General features: G+C 46.2%; 1 protein-coding gene and 1 long non-coding RNA gene across 7 annotated transcripts; one reads left to right on the top strand and one right to left on the bottom strand.

The window, feature by feature from the left end:
• Window positions 1-815: 815 nt before the first annotated feature.
• On the top strand, window positions 816-16,565 carry NWD1 (NACHT and WD repeat domain containing 1). 3 transcript variants are annotated; one of them, XR_007168618.2, is made up of 19 exons: window positions 816-951; window positions 3,056-3,141; window positions 3,737-3,853; window positions 5,516-5,804; window positions 6,157-7,420; window positions 7,842-8,045; window positions 8,233-8,392; window positions 8,868-8,985; window positions 9,404-9,568; window positions 10,109-10,306; window positions 10,753-10,875; window positions 11,033-11,232; window positions 11,362-11,634; window positions 12,430-12,520; window positions 12,845-12,999; window positions 13,689-13,962; window positions 14,318-14,893; window positions 15,617-15,725; window positions 16,159-16,298. XR_007168618.2 is itself a non-coding variant. In XM_066983965.1 (19 exons), the coding sequence occupies exons 1-19, from the start codon at window positions 843-845 to the stop codon at window positions 16,446-16,448; spliced, it is 4,719 nt and encodes a 1,572-aa protein (XP_066840066.1). In that variant the 5' UTR covers window positions 816-842; the 3' UTR covers window positions 16,449-16,565. The 3 variants fall into 3 exon arrangements, 2 of the variants coding, with proteins under 2 accessions (XP_066840066.1, XP_047933726.2); XM_066983965.1 differs by having other exon boundaries at window positions 10,172-10,306; window positions 14,318-14,874; window positions 16,159-16,565; XM_048077769.2 differs by having other exon boundaries at window positions 14,318-14,874; window positions 16,159-16,565.
• LOC125184499 (uncharacterized) lies at window positions 3,031-14,441 on the bottom strand. Of its 4 annotated transcripts, none has more exons than XR_010826743.1 (7): window positions 14,304-14,441; window positions 13,809-13,920; window positions 9,438-9,562; window positions 8,944-9,102; window positions 8,422-8,471; window positions 6,429-6,580; window positions 3,031-3,166 (listed from the first exon to the last, which is right to left on the bottom strand). It is a non-coding gene; the product is annotated as an uncharacterized lncRNA (long non-coding RNA). The 4 variants fall into 4 exon arrangements; XR_010826744.1 differs by lacking the exon at window positions 9,438-9,562 and adding an exon at window positions 14,033-14,100 and having other exon boundaries at window positions 14,304-14,439; XR_010826742.1 differs by lacking the exon at window positions 9,438-9,562 and having other exon boundaries at window positions 8,781-9,102.
• Window positions 16,566-16,867: the final 302 nt, after the last annotated feature.

Raw genomic sequence — 16,867 nt, 5'->3', positions numbered from 1 at the left:
AAAACACACACACCCCTGGGGGGCAACCTGGCCGGGGGGGGTCTGGCAGGTGGGGCAGGGATGGTGTCCACAACGCATTCTGCACTACGTAACCCACACCTTGGAGCAACGGCCAAACAGCTTCTGGTGCTGGATTTCTACCATTAGCTGTAGTATTCCTCAGGAAGTCTTTCCTTTTCTTCTCTCTGATTTCTACTCTCCTTGCTGTTTTTCATAAATTACTAAATGTCGCTTTCTGTCTTTTCTCATGTGCTGGTCTTCTGGGGATGGCACCCTACTCCAAATGTAGTCACGTGGTGGCAAATATTTATTGTGCACAACTTAAACTGAGGCCTGGTGGTAAACTCCCTCTCACACAGTTTGACAGAAGTGACAGGGCGTAGGCAAGCTCGTGGGTATTAAGAAACCTCCTCTATATAGCTGAGAGTGCCCGAACCATAAATGAGACTAGTAGCGGTGCATTTACCTGATGCTAAAATACAGAGACAAGTGTTTTTAGAACAGTCAAGGGCAGCAAACAAAGGAACCTCAGGTGTACAGCACCTGGCAGGGAGCACATTCAGTGCCTTAGCGAGAGGCCCTGGGGATTCTGCCCAAGTGACAGACGCTGGTTGCTATAGGGATGCTGTCCTCTCCAAATGCCGTGCAGCTTCCCCACATCTCAGTGCAGACAGTCAACCATTTCCTACTGGTCCCACAGCTGAAATTTTCCCAAGCTTTCCTGAAAGAAAGAACAAGCCAGCTTTCTGGAGAGAAGCACTACTACTGGTGTTCACTGCTGGTAGTCATCTTTCTCAAGAGCAGTCTCCGCTGAGGAGAACTCAGCAGGTCCAGAGAGCAGCATGAGTTTCAGCCCAGATACACAGCGGGATCTCCTCCGTGGGAAGATGGTTCCTCTTCCTTTCCAGCCCTCCAGCCTCGTCCGAGTCTTCATCAGCTCAGATTTTTCAGGTAAATAAGCTGTAAAGTCCTGAAGCTGCTGAACGCATCAGGCACTCTCTGCATGAGTCTGTGAAGTGTTACACTGTGGTGACACTGCTGTGCTTAGAAGGGAAGCCGTAAGCTTGTAGCTTCATTTGAAAGTGAAGATGCTGCGTTTTATCTACTGCTTTATTCTGTCACACCCAATTTGCACTTAGAACAGAACGTGTCAGAGATGGCAGAGTTCTGCACTAGTTCAGGAACTATCAGCATTTGCAGTGAAGGCAAATTCAACCTAGTGCAGAGCAATGCAGCGTTTGCAGGCTTTCTTGCAAGCTTGGCTAACACACGTTTGATTCCCATCCACCACTGTAACAGCAAGAAATATTTATGAAGAACTTCCCTTCTTGGACAATATCCAAATATTTCCCACTTCCTCTGCCTGCTGGGACAGTTACCAGACTGAGCTCCTAAAGTGGTAACTGGCAGTGGGTAGCGATGACTCAGATCTCAGGAACTACAAAATTCAGTTTCCCCCTCTTCCGAAAACCATTCATTCTGTCTCCATTTTCTTAAATAAGAAAACATAGATTTAGAAAGGCTTCCAATTCCACAAAAAGTGTCTTCCAAAGAATGAAAATACTGCAGCATCTTCTCCAGTAGAGGGTAACATGATGAATATGCTGTTTGGACAGTGGGGTGTTTCCAGCCTGAGCAGACAGTCAGAACTTACAGAAGTGGTTGCAGCTGTAGTTTCTGGAGGGAATGTGTGAAAACCGCAGGCAATCTGAAATCAGTGGATTTTCAGGAATTTTGGGGATGAAGGTGTGACACGTGATTGGAGTCTCATCAAAAGACAGGGACATAAACTAAACTCACTCTCTCCCTGTAAAGTTTGGAATTAAGGGGGTCTGGAGTGCAAAGCAACACAAGGGTTTCCCATAATTAATACAGGCTTCGTGAGAGCTAATTAATTAATCTATGTGTATTATGCTGACAGAGCTTGATTCCTGCCGGACAGCAGTGCAGACAACATAATTCCTAACCCAAGGGAGCCTCTTCCTCATCTGACACTGGCACAGACTTCATTAGTGATCACTTTTCACTTAGAACAGTCCCAAGGAAAGCTGCAGACACAGCCATTCCCCATCCTAATTTTAGCATTCCCTCTCGTACTACTTTATCACACGATCACGTAGTGCCGAGAATGTTTACATAGCTTCACGGAGAGAATATTCCAGTTCTGAAGAAATTGTAATCTTGCATAATAACACACATGTAAGGAGAAAAATGTCCTTTATATTCCCCTTGTCTTTTCATTTTGCAGGCGTGAAAATTAACCTTGAATGTAAGACTTGTGTATCAGTGAAAAGACAAAGGCGCATGCATGTGAGCCTGGAAGTGAGCACTCGTGCTTGTGTTTGTGTGCATATATGTGCTTACCTTTCCTTCTATTTGCTTTGTCTTCTTAATTTATTTTATTTTATTTTCTAGTTTGTTGTTTGATTTAATTCACCGAATACCTCACTTAAAGGTGTCACACAGATTTTTCCAGAAAGTGATAATCTCTTGCAAAAAGCGCAGCAGGGGAAGTGGCCATAAACATTTCACAGACCTGACTCTATGAAAAGACTCCTTGTGGATAGAATTGCCTTTTATTGTGGCTATTTGTCACTGCTGAGATGACCAACAGTGTGGCTGAGAGGTCTTAAAATAGGATGGAGAATTTGCCGCAGTAAGTTGCAAGGAATACGTTCTTTCTGGATCAGTGCTGCTGTACTGTGTTTTGCACTATGCAATCCCAAATTTTCCAGTTTCAGAGTTTTCATATTAGCAAACAAAAACACTGTGACAAGTCAGTGGGACTGAATATAACCTTGAAAATACACTTGTAACGGTATACGAGTAGCAAGCACATATGGGTATTCACGTAGTAACACGGGCATGAGCCTGCAGACACATGGAAAGCGCAGTCTTACGAGACTTAACCAGAATGTCATCTGTATGAAACTCTACCCAGATGAGATGATAGCAACACAAACTGCATTTTTGCTGTAAGGTCTAACATGACAAGTAGGTAAAGTAAAAACCAAACTCCTAACTTCTGTTGTCCTGCACAAATCCTTCCACGCAGACATGGCTACAGAAAGAGAGGCCCTCCTGGAGAAAGCATATCCAGAAGCGCAGGCTTTCTGTCAGAAGCACGGCTTCATGTTTGAGGTAAGTCACTTTTCTCCTGTTTGTCCTGTGCAAAGGCCATCAAAATATGTGGGATGGAGAGAAAAAATGAAATATTAATAGATTTCCCATTCTCTTATAATCTTAGGAATCAAATACTGCTGTATCAGTTTCTTAGATCTTTTGTTTTAAGTATATTTGGATGCTTGAGCTGTGTGGATTTCAGTGAAGAGGTAGGTGGCTAACCACCTCCAAGCATCTGGACCTGAGGGCTTATATCATCCTTTCGTTTCTAGATTCCATTGGAAAAAAAATCATGGAATGTATAAATTCCACTGGATATACTTCAGGGATAACTGAATTAGTCCTAATTCTACTAATTCTAGGATAAAAGGAGCTATGGAAATGTTGGGAATCGTTATCTTCCATGACAGATTTTGAAGAGATCTGAGAGATTTTGAATGTCTCAGCATCTCTGTGGAGTTCCAGTAACTGAAGTTGCATACCACTAGTTTTCAGATTGATCTAAAAATCAAATGCAATAGAATGACTTAATTTTCCCACATCACTGTTTTTATGATAGTACTGACTAGTCTAAGAATCTGAACTGGTTTTGTTTTTGTGTGTGTGTGTGCAGGTAATTGACTTGAGATGGGGTATTTCTGACCTTGTAGACACTGATCAGAGAAACACAGAACTCTCTCTGGAGGAAATTGAAGCCTGTCAGAAACTGTCAGCTGGTCCCACCTTCATTGTAAGTACCAGCACTATGGTGCATGCTCCATCCCCATGGCTAAAGTGAGACTTACAGGGCAGACTGCTTGCACTGAGAACTTGCAAAGTGGACAGGTAAGATGGTTTTCCCCAAAATTAGCCTGCCTGAGGATTTTCACAAATCAACTAGCTGATGGGGCTGAGTTGTTGTTAACTGAGGTAGATCCTAAAAGATAAAAGAAGCCTAGACAGGCACACACATGTGGTCCAGCACTGAAAACATGGTTTCTTCAGAGCTGAAGATAACAGACTGTGTGTGGCAGATGTAAGAGGAAGATAGAGACACACATAAGGCAAGAAGGATAATACCAGTTCTTGCTCTGAGCTTGCTTCCTACCCAATAGCTCAATATTGAGGGGGTTTTCTCAGTAACTAAGGAATGAACACAAATTCCCCAGGCAAAGAACCAGAAATGAAAATGCCATAGCAACCGGCAAGGACAGAGGCGGGGTGTCACACTGCAAGCTGATATCTGCTCCATGCTTCTGCCCCACCAAAAGGAGAGCAACTAACATCCCTCCGATCGCTCCTCCTAGCCACCGAAAGCTCCACACAGCAGCAGCCCACCGCAGCATCCCCGGAGCACCTTGGTGACAGCCCCAAGCCCACACCCAGAACTTGAAGCCCTGCAGAACAGGAGAGGAGGCTGAGACACCTGCACAAGTGCTTGGTTGCTTCCTCGGGTTGTTTTTTGGTTTTAGAAAGGGAGGAGGAAAGCTTTGCCGAACAAAGAGAATAAATGCAGAGAATGTGCAGTCCCAGGGAGCTTAATCAAAGCCTCGAGTAAATAAATAAGCAATTAAGTATTTGTGCAAGTTGTGCCTTTTTTCCCCTGAGCCACTCCACCAGAGGCTGGCAAAAGAGAGTCTCTGAGGCAGAGCTATGAGCACCTCACCACAGCGCCACAGCACCATGAGCTCACCACCTCCGAGCTCCTGCAGCTCACACCTCTGCTGGCAGCACCATGCTGAGCACACACCTGGCACTAGCAGGCACTCAGGCAGCGTCCTCCTAGAACCATAGGATATCCCAAGTTGGAAGGGAGCCGCAAGGATCATGGAGTCCAACTCCTCCTCAGACCGGTTCTCAGCGTGTTCCTACACACCTCAGGGGAGCCAGCCACAAGGTTCAGCTGTGCCCTCTCTCCTCCACACAAGCCAGAAGGGAACTGCTCAAGGATTACACGGTGGGTCTGAGCTCTGAGCTCGTTCCGGCTGTTTCCAGACTGCATGGATACTGGATGCTGACCCTCTTCAGGATCTCCCTCTTCCCCAGCCCAGCCTTCAGTCTTAACCAGAAGTCCCCAGGCTCGGCCCTGTTCCCTTAGTTCTCCTCCACCCCGAAGCCAACCTCACAGCCCCGCTGGCCGGAGTCCCCACATCAGCTCTGCTCTGTGCATCCACCGTCTCACGCCCTCACTTCCCCTCACACGCCATAAAGGCCTGAGGAGCAGCTGCCCCAAAGCCCCTTCTCCCCAGCCGTGGGGCAGGCTGTGGAAGCCCCCAGGGTGCTGTGGTTACCGTCAGGTTTCCCGAGCAGCCCTCCCTGGCAACCCCAGGTGCTCAGGCAAGCAGCCAGTCCACATCCCAGCTGTCACCGCCGAGGCACTGCCTCAACACCGGACCTTTTCTGCTCGTTGCAGGGACTCCTGGGGGACCGCTACGAGCACCAGACAGTGCCGCGGCTCATCGCGGAGAAGGAGTTTGAGGCCCTAATTCTGCAGCTGTCAGGGGGCTCTGCCCAGCTCCTGGCACAGTGGTACCGGCGGGATGACAACGCGCTGCCCGCCTGCTACGTGCTGCAGCCGGCTGACGGGCAGGCCTGGCATCACCTGCGGGGACACCTGGCCTCAGCGCTGCGTGTGGCGGCCCACAAGGCAGAGAGATGTGGGCTGCTCAGCCCGGAGCAGAGGCACCGCTACCACAAATCAGGTGCGTCCTGGCAGGGCTGTATTGTCCTCCCAGCCAGAGCTGGCAGGGAGGAGAGCTGCTCAGTGCAATTGTGTATGACAGGGAGGATGCAGGGAAGGAAGAGAATTGCTACACGCCACATCCCAGATCCTCAACTGGGAGGTTGGTGCTGACTAACAAACAGTAATACAGCAATAGGAGTGCTTCTCCTTTTCCCCCACTATCTTTCTGATCATATTCAGCAGTATGCCTGACTCGGAGCACCATGTGAGATACGGAGGGACCAAGGGATGTCAAATTAATGTTGATAGATGGCTGTTCCTGTGTTCTGTTCTGAAATCAAATACTTGTTTTGTTTTTATTTTTTTGGTAGCAATTGAATGGGAAATTGAAAAAGGTCTCATCGACACCCGGGAGAGCAACCTAGGGACTCTCATATTCCTCAGAGAGTTTGAGGACTCTGACAGACAAATTGGACAAGGGACAAACTGTGAGCTGCTAGAGAAAGAGGACAGTGAAGCAAAACAGCTGCTCAGCAACCTTAAAACAAAACTTGTAAACCACTATCCCAAACACCTCAAAGTACACGCACTGGCACACGGTAACGATTCTGGGAACCCTCAGCACAAGAATAACAACAAATACCTGAAACAACTTTGCGAGCAGTTCGTTGCTGTCACTAAGCACCACGTTTTAGAAAATCTTCCATACCAAAGACAGATCAGCAAGGAGCCAGGGCAGCTTCTGCAGGAGCTGGGCCACCACGCTGCTCTGTGTCTGAAGAACTGCAGATTTTTCTGTGGGAGACAGAATTTATTGGACAACATATTTCACCGTATCAGGCAGAACAATGATAAAACCCATACAGCCCTCATCCTTTACGGGCCACCAGGCTGTGGAAAAACAGCTCTGATGTGCAAACTATCAAAGCACATGCAAGCTGTTTTAGGGCAAGAAACTGTCATCGTGACACGTTTGCTGGGGACATCCCAGTCCAGTTCTGCTATTCAGAGCCTGCTGAGGGATATTTGTCTCCAAGTGTGTTTCGCATTTGATTTGCCACCACCTCCAACCCAGACCAAACACGCTTGCAGTGATCTAGTCCTGTTCCTCAGTAACCTTCTCCTCACCATCTCCCGCTGTGGCACACACACACTGGTGTTGTTCCTTGACTCTGTGGAGAGGCTACTTCCTTGTGACGGTGCTCACAGATTCCACTGGCTCCCTACAGGCTGCCCACCAAAGGTCCACATCATCATTTCCATTTCTACATCAGAGCCTGGTATTCTGAAAGCTCTCCAACATGCTGTGCCTGAGGCTGAGGCGCACTTTGAAGTTGGACCCTTATCCAGCGAGGAAGGCGAGGAGATGCTAGAGATGCTCTTAGCATCTGACAAGCGACGGCTGAGCCCAGCTCAGTGGGCCTACATCTGGCAGAGCCTCCCTGGAGGCGGGCAGCCCCTGCTTTTCAAGCTGGCCTTCTGTGAGGCCAGGAACTGGGCATCATACACCTCCTCTTCAGAACTAGCGATCGCTAGCACAGCCCAGGAGGCCATGCACCGTCTGTGCGACAGACTGGAAAAATCACACGGCACAGTCCTTGTGGCTCATGTCCTTGGCTATATTGCTTCCTCACGGTGAGTATTGCTGTACCGCTGATGGAACAGCTCAAATTTCCTGACTGGTCATCGGTAATCTCTGGCTAAACACAGCCCAAACCAGTCAAAGCTCTCAGTACTGGCCTGTGAATGTGTTTATACATATATTTAGCAAGCATAACATTCCTCTCATACCTGGCAGCCTACCTAAAATATTGTCTTGAAGGGGATGTTCTGGGATTACTTGGAAAAGGAAATCAATCTCCATTGCTTGCCCAGGGTATAAGCTCTCAGATGAGACAGCCATGTAAACTAGTGAGATTTGGGGTAACTAGTACTTCTGAACTGCCAGAGAAACCCTCACCCGAATTCAGCACTCACTCTCCCACTATAGATATCAGCGTAAACAGTAGTGAGGAGGATAAATAACTTCCTTTCATATATCACACTTTACTTTCAGAAATGGGCTGTCAGACATGGAGCTGAAGGACGTTTTATCCCTTGACGATGAAGTTCTCGCAGAGATTCACCACTGCCACCTTCCCTCAAGTAAAGCTATCCTGCGCTTTCCTCCTCTCCACTGGGCACAGCTGCGCAGGGACATGGGAGAGTGCGTGGCAGAACGGAAGGCAGACGGCTTCACCCTGCTTGGCTTTGCACACAGGTACTCTTAGAGGATGGAGAATGAGATGCCAAATCGCTGATTTTGGGATGTTCCCACTGAGGGCTTTTGAGAACCCTTCCAACACTCCTCTCACTGCTCTTACACTCTATCAGTGCTAAAGATCACAGAAAAAAAGACCTCTATCTCCCTGTTCCAGTACCTCTGTTATTTTTTTTTTCCTTCCTAGGCAATTTGTTGAAATGGTGCAGAACCGTTATTTATCAAAACAAGATCAAATCAAGCGACATTTTCTCCTGGCAGATTTCTTCAGGGGGACCTGGAGCTGGGGAATGAAGAAACCCCTTACACTGCCACACCTTAGCAGGACTTTGAATGCTGACAGGAAGGTAAGGAATATCTGCAGGCATTTCCATACCTGTAAGGTCTGGACTAGTGCTCTGTGTCTCAGGACATGCAGGACAGGGTCTAAAATCAAAAGACAATGGAAATAATGGTAAATGAAATTATTCAGTGTTTTCAATAATGATGAAGAAAGATGTATATATACATTTTTTAAAATTATCTCCAACCAAGGAGATCTACAGTCATTTTGCAAACACTGTCATGTCATTTCATACATTTAAAAGGCTTTTGCAACAAGGAGGGAAGAAATCCGTTATCACAACTGCAGAAAAGCAGTCTGTCTTAAACTGTAGCAAGAGAAATTTAGACTCATGAAAAACATTTCCTACTAACAAGAAAACTTAAAACAAAGAAAGTAAAGTGCTGGCATACCATGATATAGCACCTAGCGCGCAAGTTGTAGAAGCAGAGGTTAATCCACAAGCCACGTCTCAAACCCACCGTCCTGGTTACTCCTAGGTAGCCCCTCAGCCACTCTGGTTCTCTGATACCGTTCCAAATCTGAGGAAGTTGAGCGAATTGCCTTTTCACTTACTTAATGCTGGACGAATTGAGGAGCTAAAACAGGATGTGCTGGGTAAGGACTGGGTAAGAGGGGGTACGCAGTGCTCTGCAGAAGCACGTTCATGCCTACAGCCACAGCTAATAATCACAACCCTTCTGCATAGCATCAATAACCGCTGTGAGAAGAAGCCTGAAAAAGAGAAATAAATCAACTCTTAGGAACTGTGAAAGAAATGATCCTCCCACAGCTGATAAAGAGATACAAACATTTTTTTAAAAAATGCATAGAGCATTTAAAAGGCTAAAGAAGGAACTGTGACAATGGGAGCCCTCCGCTTCCTCAGCAAATGAGTCCTAGTTTCACTGCTAGTGGCTGCTAATCCTGCTGTCCCTGCCCTCCCCAAAAAGCATTTATCTCAGTGTCTTCAGAGTAACTCTGCATCCCCAGGGCTGATGTTCTCGGCCCTAATAGTCAGTATTACTTTCTGCAGGGAATATGAACTGGATCAGCTGTAAAGCAATCACCTCTGGAATACAGAGCGTCGTTGATGACTTTGCCATGTGTACTGAACGCATCAACTGTCCAGAGCTACGTCTTGTGCGGGACACGCTCCTCCTTGTGAAACCAGCAGTAGGCAGTATACACGGTCCTGAAGGTAAAAGTTGTGTCTGAGAGACAGAGTGATGCAGATGTGTATCTGAGGAGATAATTGGATTTTTTTTTTCCAAGTACAAGCACTTTTCTGAGGAATTACGACTAGTAACAAAATTCTCTGTTTGGCGATCCATCAAAAGTCTCATAAATACCTCATTCTGGTAGGGTCTTTGTATGGGAAGCTGAGGTTTCTTCCTTGCCAACAGGCATTCTTTCTATTTGATTAGAGCAACCACGACCAACACACCTCTTGCCCCCTTCTAGTAGAAGCACCTACAAGCAACTTGGATTCCCTTGCAGCTTTAACACTAACTAGAGGAGTGGATACACGGTGCTGCTCCTCCCTCAAGGGAAAAATCCTGCCACCCCATTATATTTGTCCATGTTCTACATCGTAGCCTTCCCTATATTATTCAAGTGCCTGGCTAGGTAAGGCCAGCTCAGTTCATTACATACTGTACATCGCATAAAATGCAACTATGGTAGCTCTCAAGCCCACCACGGTCTTGTTTTAAAATGCTTTTCTTCTCTGCCCTCTTAGGATTGAGTATAATATACACAGAAGTGTTGGCCAGGCTTCTTTTTTTTGTGCCTTCTTACCCAGAGGTAATTGGGAAGCTGTGCCAGCAGTGTCTGAGCTGGTTCAGCGCCCGTCCCCATCCTGTTCTCATTCCGTTGTGTGGATTTCTCCAGCCACCTGGTGGGCCCCTACACACAACGCTCACTGGATTCCTCAAAGGTAAGATTAGTCCTGGGGATGGCTATAGCCCAAGAATACATCTAATCATCCATCTGTTATGAAAGGGATCCAAGTAATGTCACAAACAAATAGAGCAAGAAGGAGAGAACATATTTCCATGGAAATACAGTTTTCCCCGTGAGCTCACACAAAGGCAGGATGAAGGTCCATTTGCCTTCGTGCTCAGTCACGCACCATTCCCACTTGCAATTGCTTCGACAAATGAGAATAGAGAAAGTGGGTCATTTTGTCGCCAGGACAACAAAGGCACACACTGACCTAGATATGTCTGAGGGAACCTAATCTCCCTCTTGGCACAGACTGCGGGGTTCAGGCAGTAGAGGGGGTTTCCAGTTGGGGAAGCACAGCATATTAACAATCTCAAATTGTCTCTTTTTTTGTCTACGGTTTCAGAAGCAGACTTTCCTCTTTGTGTCTCTCGGCAGGCGTCACAGTGATGGCACTTAGTTCTGATTACCGGCTGCTGGTGGCAGGTTCCCAGGATGGCTCAATGCTTGTCTGGAATATGGAAGTTATTGAGATGCTGCACGCCCTCCCTGGGCACTCTGGTGAGCATTCTCCATTTTTTATGGTTGGAGAGCTTCTTTCATGTCTGAAAAAGAGCTCCGACAACTCGGCCATCGCCTCCTAGCTGCCAGCATTCTGCCAGTTGCTGAAAGCACCGGGAACCCCTTGGTTTGTTAACCCTCCTCTCTTATTTTATAGCTGAGGTGAGGTGTGTGAAAGTGTTTGGAAAAGGAACCTGTGCTGTCTCAGCTGCCATGGATCACAGTCTGCGCATCTGGAATTTGATTTCTGGCAGAGTAAAGTTTGTCATCCAAGATACACTTATTGAAGAGCAGCCCTCACATCACCTTCACGTGGATGAGAGGCACATGATTGTATATGCTTCCTCAGACACAAAGGTAGGGCCATTCTTTAGCTTAAAGTCTGCTGAAAGAACAAGAACTGTAGAATTTACAGCCACAGTCATGAAGGTTGTGGACAGAAAAGCTACCTTGGTCCTTGCTACACCTCTCTCTTTTGCCACCTAGGTCAATGCTTGGCAGCTGGAGACAGCAGAACTCATCTTCCAGATCTCTGCAGAGGTGTCGGGTGCATGGATATGTTCTGCAGTACACAGCCCGAGGCTGGTGATTATGACTGTGTCTGAAGGAGGAGTGCTGAGCCTGTGGAACAGCAACACCGGCGACCTGAGATCCAAACGTCAGCTATTAGGGCTACAGGAAGAAACGCCAACTTCCAGTGTTCTGCTTCAGAAGCAAGGGAAGATGATAGTGGGATTTAGCAGGGGATCTCTCTCTATGGTACCCATCAATCTGTTCAGCTTCTTTACAACATTTCAGGGATCTGAATTATAAGTAATGCTAATTCAGTGGAAGACCTTGAATTCTCAATTTCACTCTGTTGTGTTGATATCTGGATTTATCACCACAAGCTGTTCTCGATGACGTATTTTCACATTTCATGCAATCCCCAGGCAGCCAAAGCAAGGTGATCTGGCCCTTCCTTCTGTCAACTTCTCAGTCACCACCGATACGACTGTGAACTTCCACTGTTGCCAGTTTGGGTTCTGCTCCCCACCCTGGCCCAGTTTTTTTTCATGAATAAGCAAACCAGTTTCTAATTGGTCTTATATTCCTCCAAAAAGAGCACGACCACTCTGCATCTGCTGACGCATCGATGCATCACACACATTTATCACACTGAACTCCTTGGACAGAAAGCACTGAACATAACTGTAACGTTCTGCAGAACACCCTTGGAAGGGTGAAGGGTGTGCTGGAGAAACACTGCCACCACACAACCATGAAATGAAATGAAATACAGTTCCCATATACTCTCCAGAAGCATGCTGAGCCAGGCAACTGATCAGATAACCAACAGGCCTTCCTTCTCCATTCAGAATAGAGCACCCTCTTCAGATTTCCATATCCTGGTTCCCAAATGGACAAGTATAATGCTCTCTGTCCTGCTGCACAGTCTGCCCAGTACCATGAGGCCAAATTAAATTTCACTGCTAATCTATCCTCTTTCCTTCTGGAGAGAAACAGTTCAGCTATCCTAGCTTCATGCCTAACTTTTGTCTTATTTCTCTGCAGATCTCTTCTGATGGAAACAGTCTGCTTGAGAAGCTTCCTGGGAGGGTTTGCTTTGTGGTTGCATCAGAAGATGAGTCCATTCTTGCTGCAGGTTTAATAGCACCCATTCCTTCACAAAATGTTAGCAATAGTTGCTTTCCCACATGCCAGGTATCCTTTAAAAGAGGTCAGCATGTGGAATTTCCCATTAGCCTGGCCTTATTCAGCTATACATTGCCCTTTCTCTAGAGAATGAGAACTAAGTAGTGAAAAGGACTTAAGTTAGCATGATTATTTTTTAGGGTTTCTAAGCTACCCTTAGGGGTTACCTTTCACTAAATACAGGGATTAAATCATACACATCTGGATGTGGTGTTGAAGGAGATTATAGATTTTCCCAGCTCAATAAATCAGTACTAACATGTTATTGTTTTAGGCTTTGAGGAGTATGTGAGAGTGTACCTCGCAGATGCAAAGGGCTTCCACAGGTTCCTAGCAGCAGACCTGGAACATGAAGGAGCGGTTCATACAGCTGCTATCTCTGCTGGCAACAGCATCATCGTTACTGGTTCTCAGGCTGCATGTATCCAGGTAGGAAGGCAGGCTGGGCAGCTTCCCAATCAGAAGCATTTCTTACAAATCCAGCTCACAAAATACGCCCCTGACACAATAAAGAGCCCATCTTGACCTCCAGCAACCTGCCTGGGGTTGGATTTGAAGTTCTGAAGGTCCTTCTAGTACTGCCACACTTCTAAAAAGAAGATCACCATTGACCCTTATCTTTACTGCTTCAAGCCTTTCTGTTCTCCTTTTGTTTTTGAGACTGAATGAAAAACACTTCACCAGTTCTGAGGGCCAGCCTCAAACCAGTGTATTCCATTTCTAAAACATATTAAATTTCAGCTCCTAAAAGCTGCCTTGTTACCCATGTGTGAGCAGGAGCCAGATGGAATACACAACATGTGGAGCACCATCACTTGGCAAAGAAAGAGGTAAACAGGCAGTACAGTCCAAAATGTGCAGGATCTAATTAAAGATCTTTCAGAGCAAAAGAAAGCAAGTGGTCTGAATGGCTCCTGGTGCTTCATACATTTGTTTTAGAGTAACTTGGTATTTGTAGCTATTCAACATTTTTTCTTCTAGTGTTAGGGCTTGGATGCTATTCTTTGACTTCACCTGTGTGTCAGTACAAGTTAGCTAAGCTGCATTGTTTCACCTCTTTAATAGGATTTAGGAAGAAGTGGCTCAGACACTTACTCCCCCCCAACAACTTTTCCTAGGTGTGGAGTTTATCAGAACAAGGGTTGCTGACTGACACACTGGATGGCATGGGAGCACCCGTAACACATTTAGCCCTGTACGACTGCACTTTGGTTTCTGCCTCCCGCGGTGTGACGTACCTTAGAGTGTGGAACCTCGTCTGCAAGCAGCAGCAGAAAACCTTGGCGCGTGTCACAGACACAGGCTGCACTGCACTGTCCCACGGAGGGGATTACGTCTATTTAACCCAACCTGAGGACAGACAGAAAGTCATCATCTGGGATGCCACAGAAGGTGAACTGCATCTCACAAATACTGCACACAATTAAGCTTGCATATGGGGTAGAAGAGGAAAACAACTCACAGAGGCAGTGACTGCGTGGTTAGCTTTCTGAGCAGATGACAAGGACAGTCTGCTCCTTTCTGCTTTTCCTAAGCGTGAGATTTAGGAAAATAGGGTTCAGATTGGAAAGCTTTGTTCTCTCTTCAAAACTTTTGTCTAGAATACCTTATTATCATGACATAGGAAAAAAAATGAATAATACGCAAGTGATCGCACAAAAAGGGAGCCATCCTGACTCTTATCTGAGGGAACACATTCACATGCAGTTGGAATAAGAAGTCTTGCTGTTTACCTTCTCTTTTACAGGTGCAGTGTGTGACACACTGGACACTTCTGCTCAGGTGAGATGCCTGGAAATAGCTGAGCAAACCCAGCTCCTCTTCACTGGACTCGTATCTGGAACAGTCCTTGTTTTTCCGCTGAACTCCAGGCAGGATGTAGCATGCATCCCACCTCCAGAGTCACAGAAACCAGTCAACCATATGGCAATCAACAAGCATGAAAAGCAGCTTGCCATAGCATACAATGATTTAGTCCTCGTGCTGGATATTACCCCTGCAGATCCATGTCCAGTGATCCACAGGCCCACCTACACCTTTTATACTCAGATCCCTGGTGCTCTTGTTTCCAGAGTGGCTGTCCTTGCAGATTACAGAGTCCTCTATGGCATGACGAGTGGGGATTTATTCATTTATGACTGCCCACAGTCCCGGGTGTTTCCTTTGGAAGGTCACAGAAGCCAGATCTCCTGCTTGGAAAGCAGTCATGGAGAGCACTGGGCACTCAGTGGAGCTGAAGATTCACTGCGGTGTCTCTGGGACTTGGAGTCCTGTCAGCAGGAACACGAGATGTGCTATTATAAGGTACTACACCGGCAGAGAGGTAAGACAGTGCCAACAGTCGATTACTGCTCTAAGCTATCGGGGGATCCAACCGACCGGATTCCCAGCTCTCAGACAGGATACCCAAATCCTGCATATAGCCGTTCACACCGACAGGCAGCAAGCTATTCTCAGCATTTGGGTCTCAGCATCTAGATACACCATCAAGGTGTCGATCCTGTCTAACTGAAGGAGTGTGCTGTAAACACCCCTGTGACACTAGAACGTAAGTCATAGGAGTTATTTATCTACAGCTCATTATTGCTCATTTAGCTGGCATAAGCTAGCTGACAAGTCAGTGAGGAGAATGAGTTGTCGCAAGTTAACAATAGCAACAGAAGGGGTAAATTGGGTCAGCTCAGGAAAATCCAGTAAAAAAAAAAAAGTGATGCAGAACGCTGCATCAATGCTGTCGGTCTTTCACCTGACAATACACTACAGATGCACCTGAACTACTCCTTTCAACAGATGGAATAACGTGCTTCTGTACAGCCACACCAGGCTCTCTTTCCTACACAGTTACAGTGTGCTTCACAAGCCAAGGACCTTATTTTGTGATATTTCCCACTCTCCTACCATGATCACTCTCATAAAGATCTTTATTTAGTTACAATTTACCACTATTCTGAAGGTACTGAATAACCACTGAGCACTCTAAGGCATCTTCACCTCAACCTGTATGTACCAGTTTAACAATCTAACCCTAACCATTGTCCATTTTCAGCCTGCATCTCTCCTGAAAGGCATTCGCTGTGCTTGCTTCTCGAAAGATGACAAGTACTTGTACACTGGGTCGCTGGATCAGACCATTACAGTCTGGGATGTTGCAAGTGGTGAGTAACTGAGTCGTTAGAACCTGTCTGCCTTCCCTCCCTTGTGTCACAGCAAAGGGAAATGTATCCCAGAACAAGAGGCTGAAGCTTCTAGTGACTAGAAGTTGCAATTACAATGCTACAGTTTGAGTACTGCAGCATACAATAAAGAAAAATCTGGTGGGCTCAAATAGCAGTGAGTTTTACGGCAAAGCAAGCAAAAGTCTCTGCACGTTTCTGTTGTGCAAACCACCTATAATGTTCTAAGGAGAAACAGGCAGCATGGTTTATTTTTCCCCCTCTCTTCCTCCCTCTGCAGGTAACATCAGTGGCCCAGTTTTACTGAATGTGAACTGTCTGGTGACAAGGGACTGTTTGGGACATGTTTGGGGATGTATTTTAAATCAAGTCCTACTACTCAGTTAACTCTTTATTCTGAACTTGGTTTCTGCAGGTGTCTTACTGGCGGTACAGTGCGTACACACAACAGCTACCAGAATCGTGCCAACTGCAGATGGATTTGTTGCAACAACAAAGCTCGGTTATATTATCCGTGAGAGGTTTCACTGTCCTACAACCACTTCTCCTCAGTATAACTCACTCCAGAACATCACCTCAATGTGTACAGTAAAATCCAGAAAGAAAGATGGGAAAAACTCAAGCAAGCACCAGCACAATCAAGGAAATTCTTCTGAGAGCCTGACTCTTACCAACAAGTTCTCTCAGATCTGTTCTGTGGTATAAAAGCAAAGACGAGCAAGGTGAAACAGCATAAACACCCAGGACTGAGTCTGTGTCTTTCTTTTTGTATCCTTTCGCTTTAGGTCTCGGAACTACAAGATTAAATATCGCTGAAAACTCCCTTGCTGTGACTACCTCAGAGCATTAATGCCTTGGTACAAAAGTATCGCCGTCAGGTACCATAGTAATGACGACCTATGAAAAGTAAATACGCAAAAAATCCTTAGAGATATTTCTTTTGTGCATTGTAAAATAGGGAAAATAAATCAAAGCAGATATTTATGTTTAACTGACTGATGAAAAACTGTACAAGCAGCCTTTATGGGAGATCTTTTTAGTCAGGCATTAGAAGGGGTTGCCCAGGGAGGTGGTGGGTCACTGTCCCTAGGGGTTTTGAGGGAGAGGTTGGACGTGGTGCTTAG

This window comes from Anser cygnoides, chromosome 27, assembly GCF_040182565.1.
Source record: "Anser cygnoides isolate HZ-2024a breed goose chromosome 27, Taihu_goose_T2T_genome, whole genome shotgun sequence".
NCBI classification, from domain to species: Eukaryota; Metazoa; Chordata; class Aves; order Anseriformes; family Anatidae; genus Anser; species Anser cygnoides.
Note: the sequence above shows the minus strand (reverse complement) of the source record. Positions and strands in the feature narration are given on the sequence as shown.

Bases quoted from the DNA above. Each gene is read 5' to 3' on its own strand.
- NWD1 (XM_048077769.2), top strand. From the start codon at position 843: ATGAGTTTCAGCCCAGATACACAGCGGGATCTCCTCCGTGGGAAGATG. The intron at 952-3,055 runs GTAAATAAGCTG...CCTTCCACGCAG, and splicing joins CATCAGCTCAGATTTTTCAG to ACATGGCTACAGAAAGAGAG. The intron at 11,233-11,361 runs GTAGGGCCATTC...TTTGCCACCTAG, and splicing joins ATGCTTCCTCAGACACAAAG to GTCAATGCTTGGCAGCTGGA.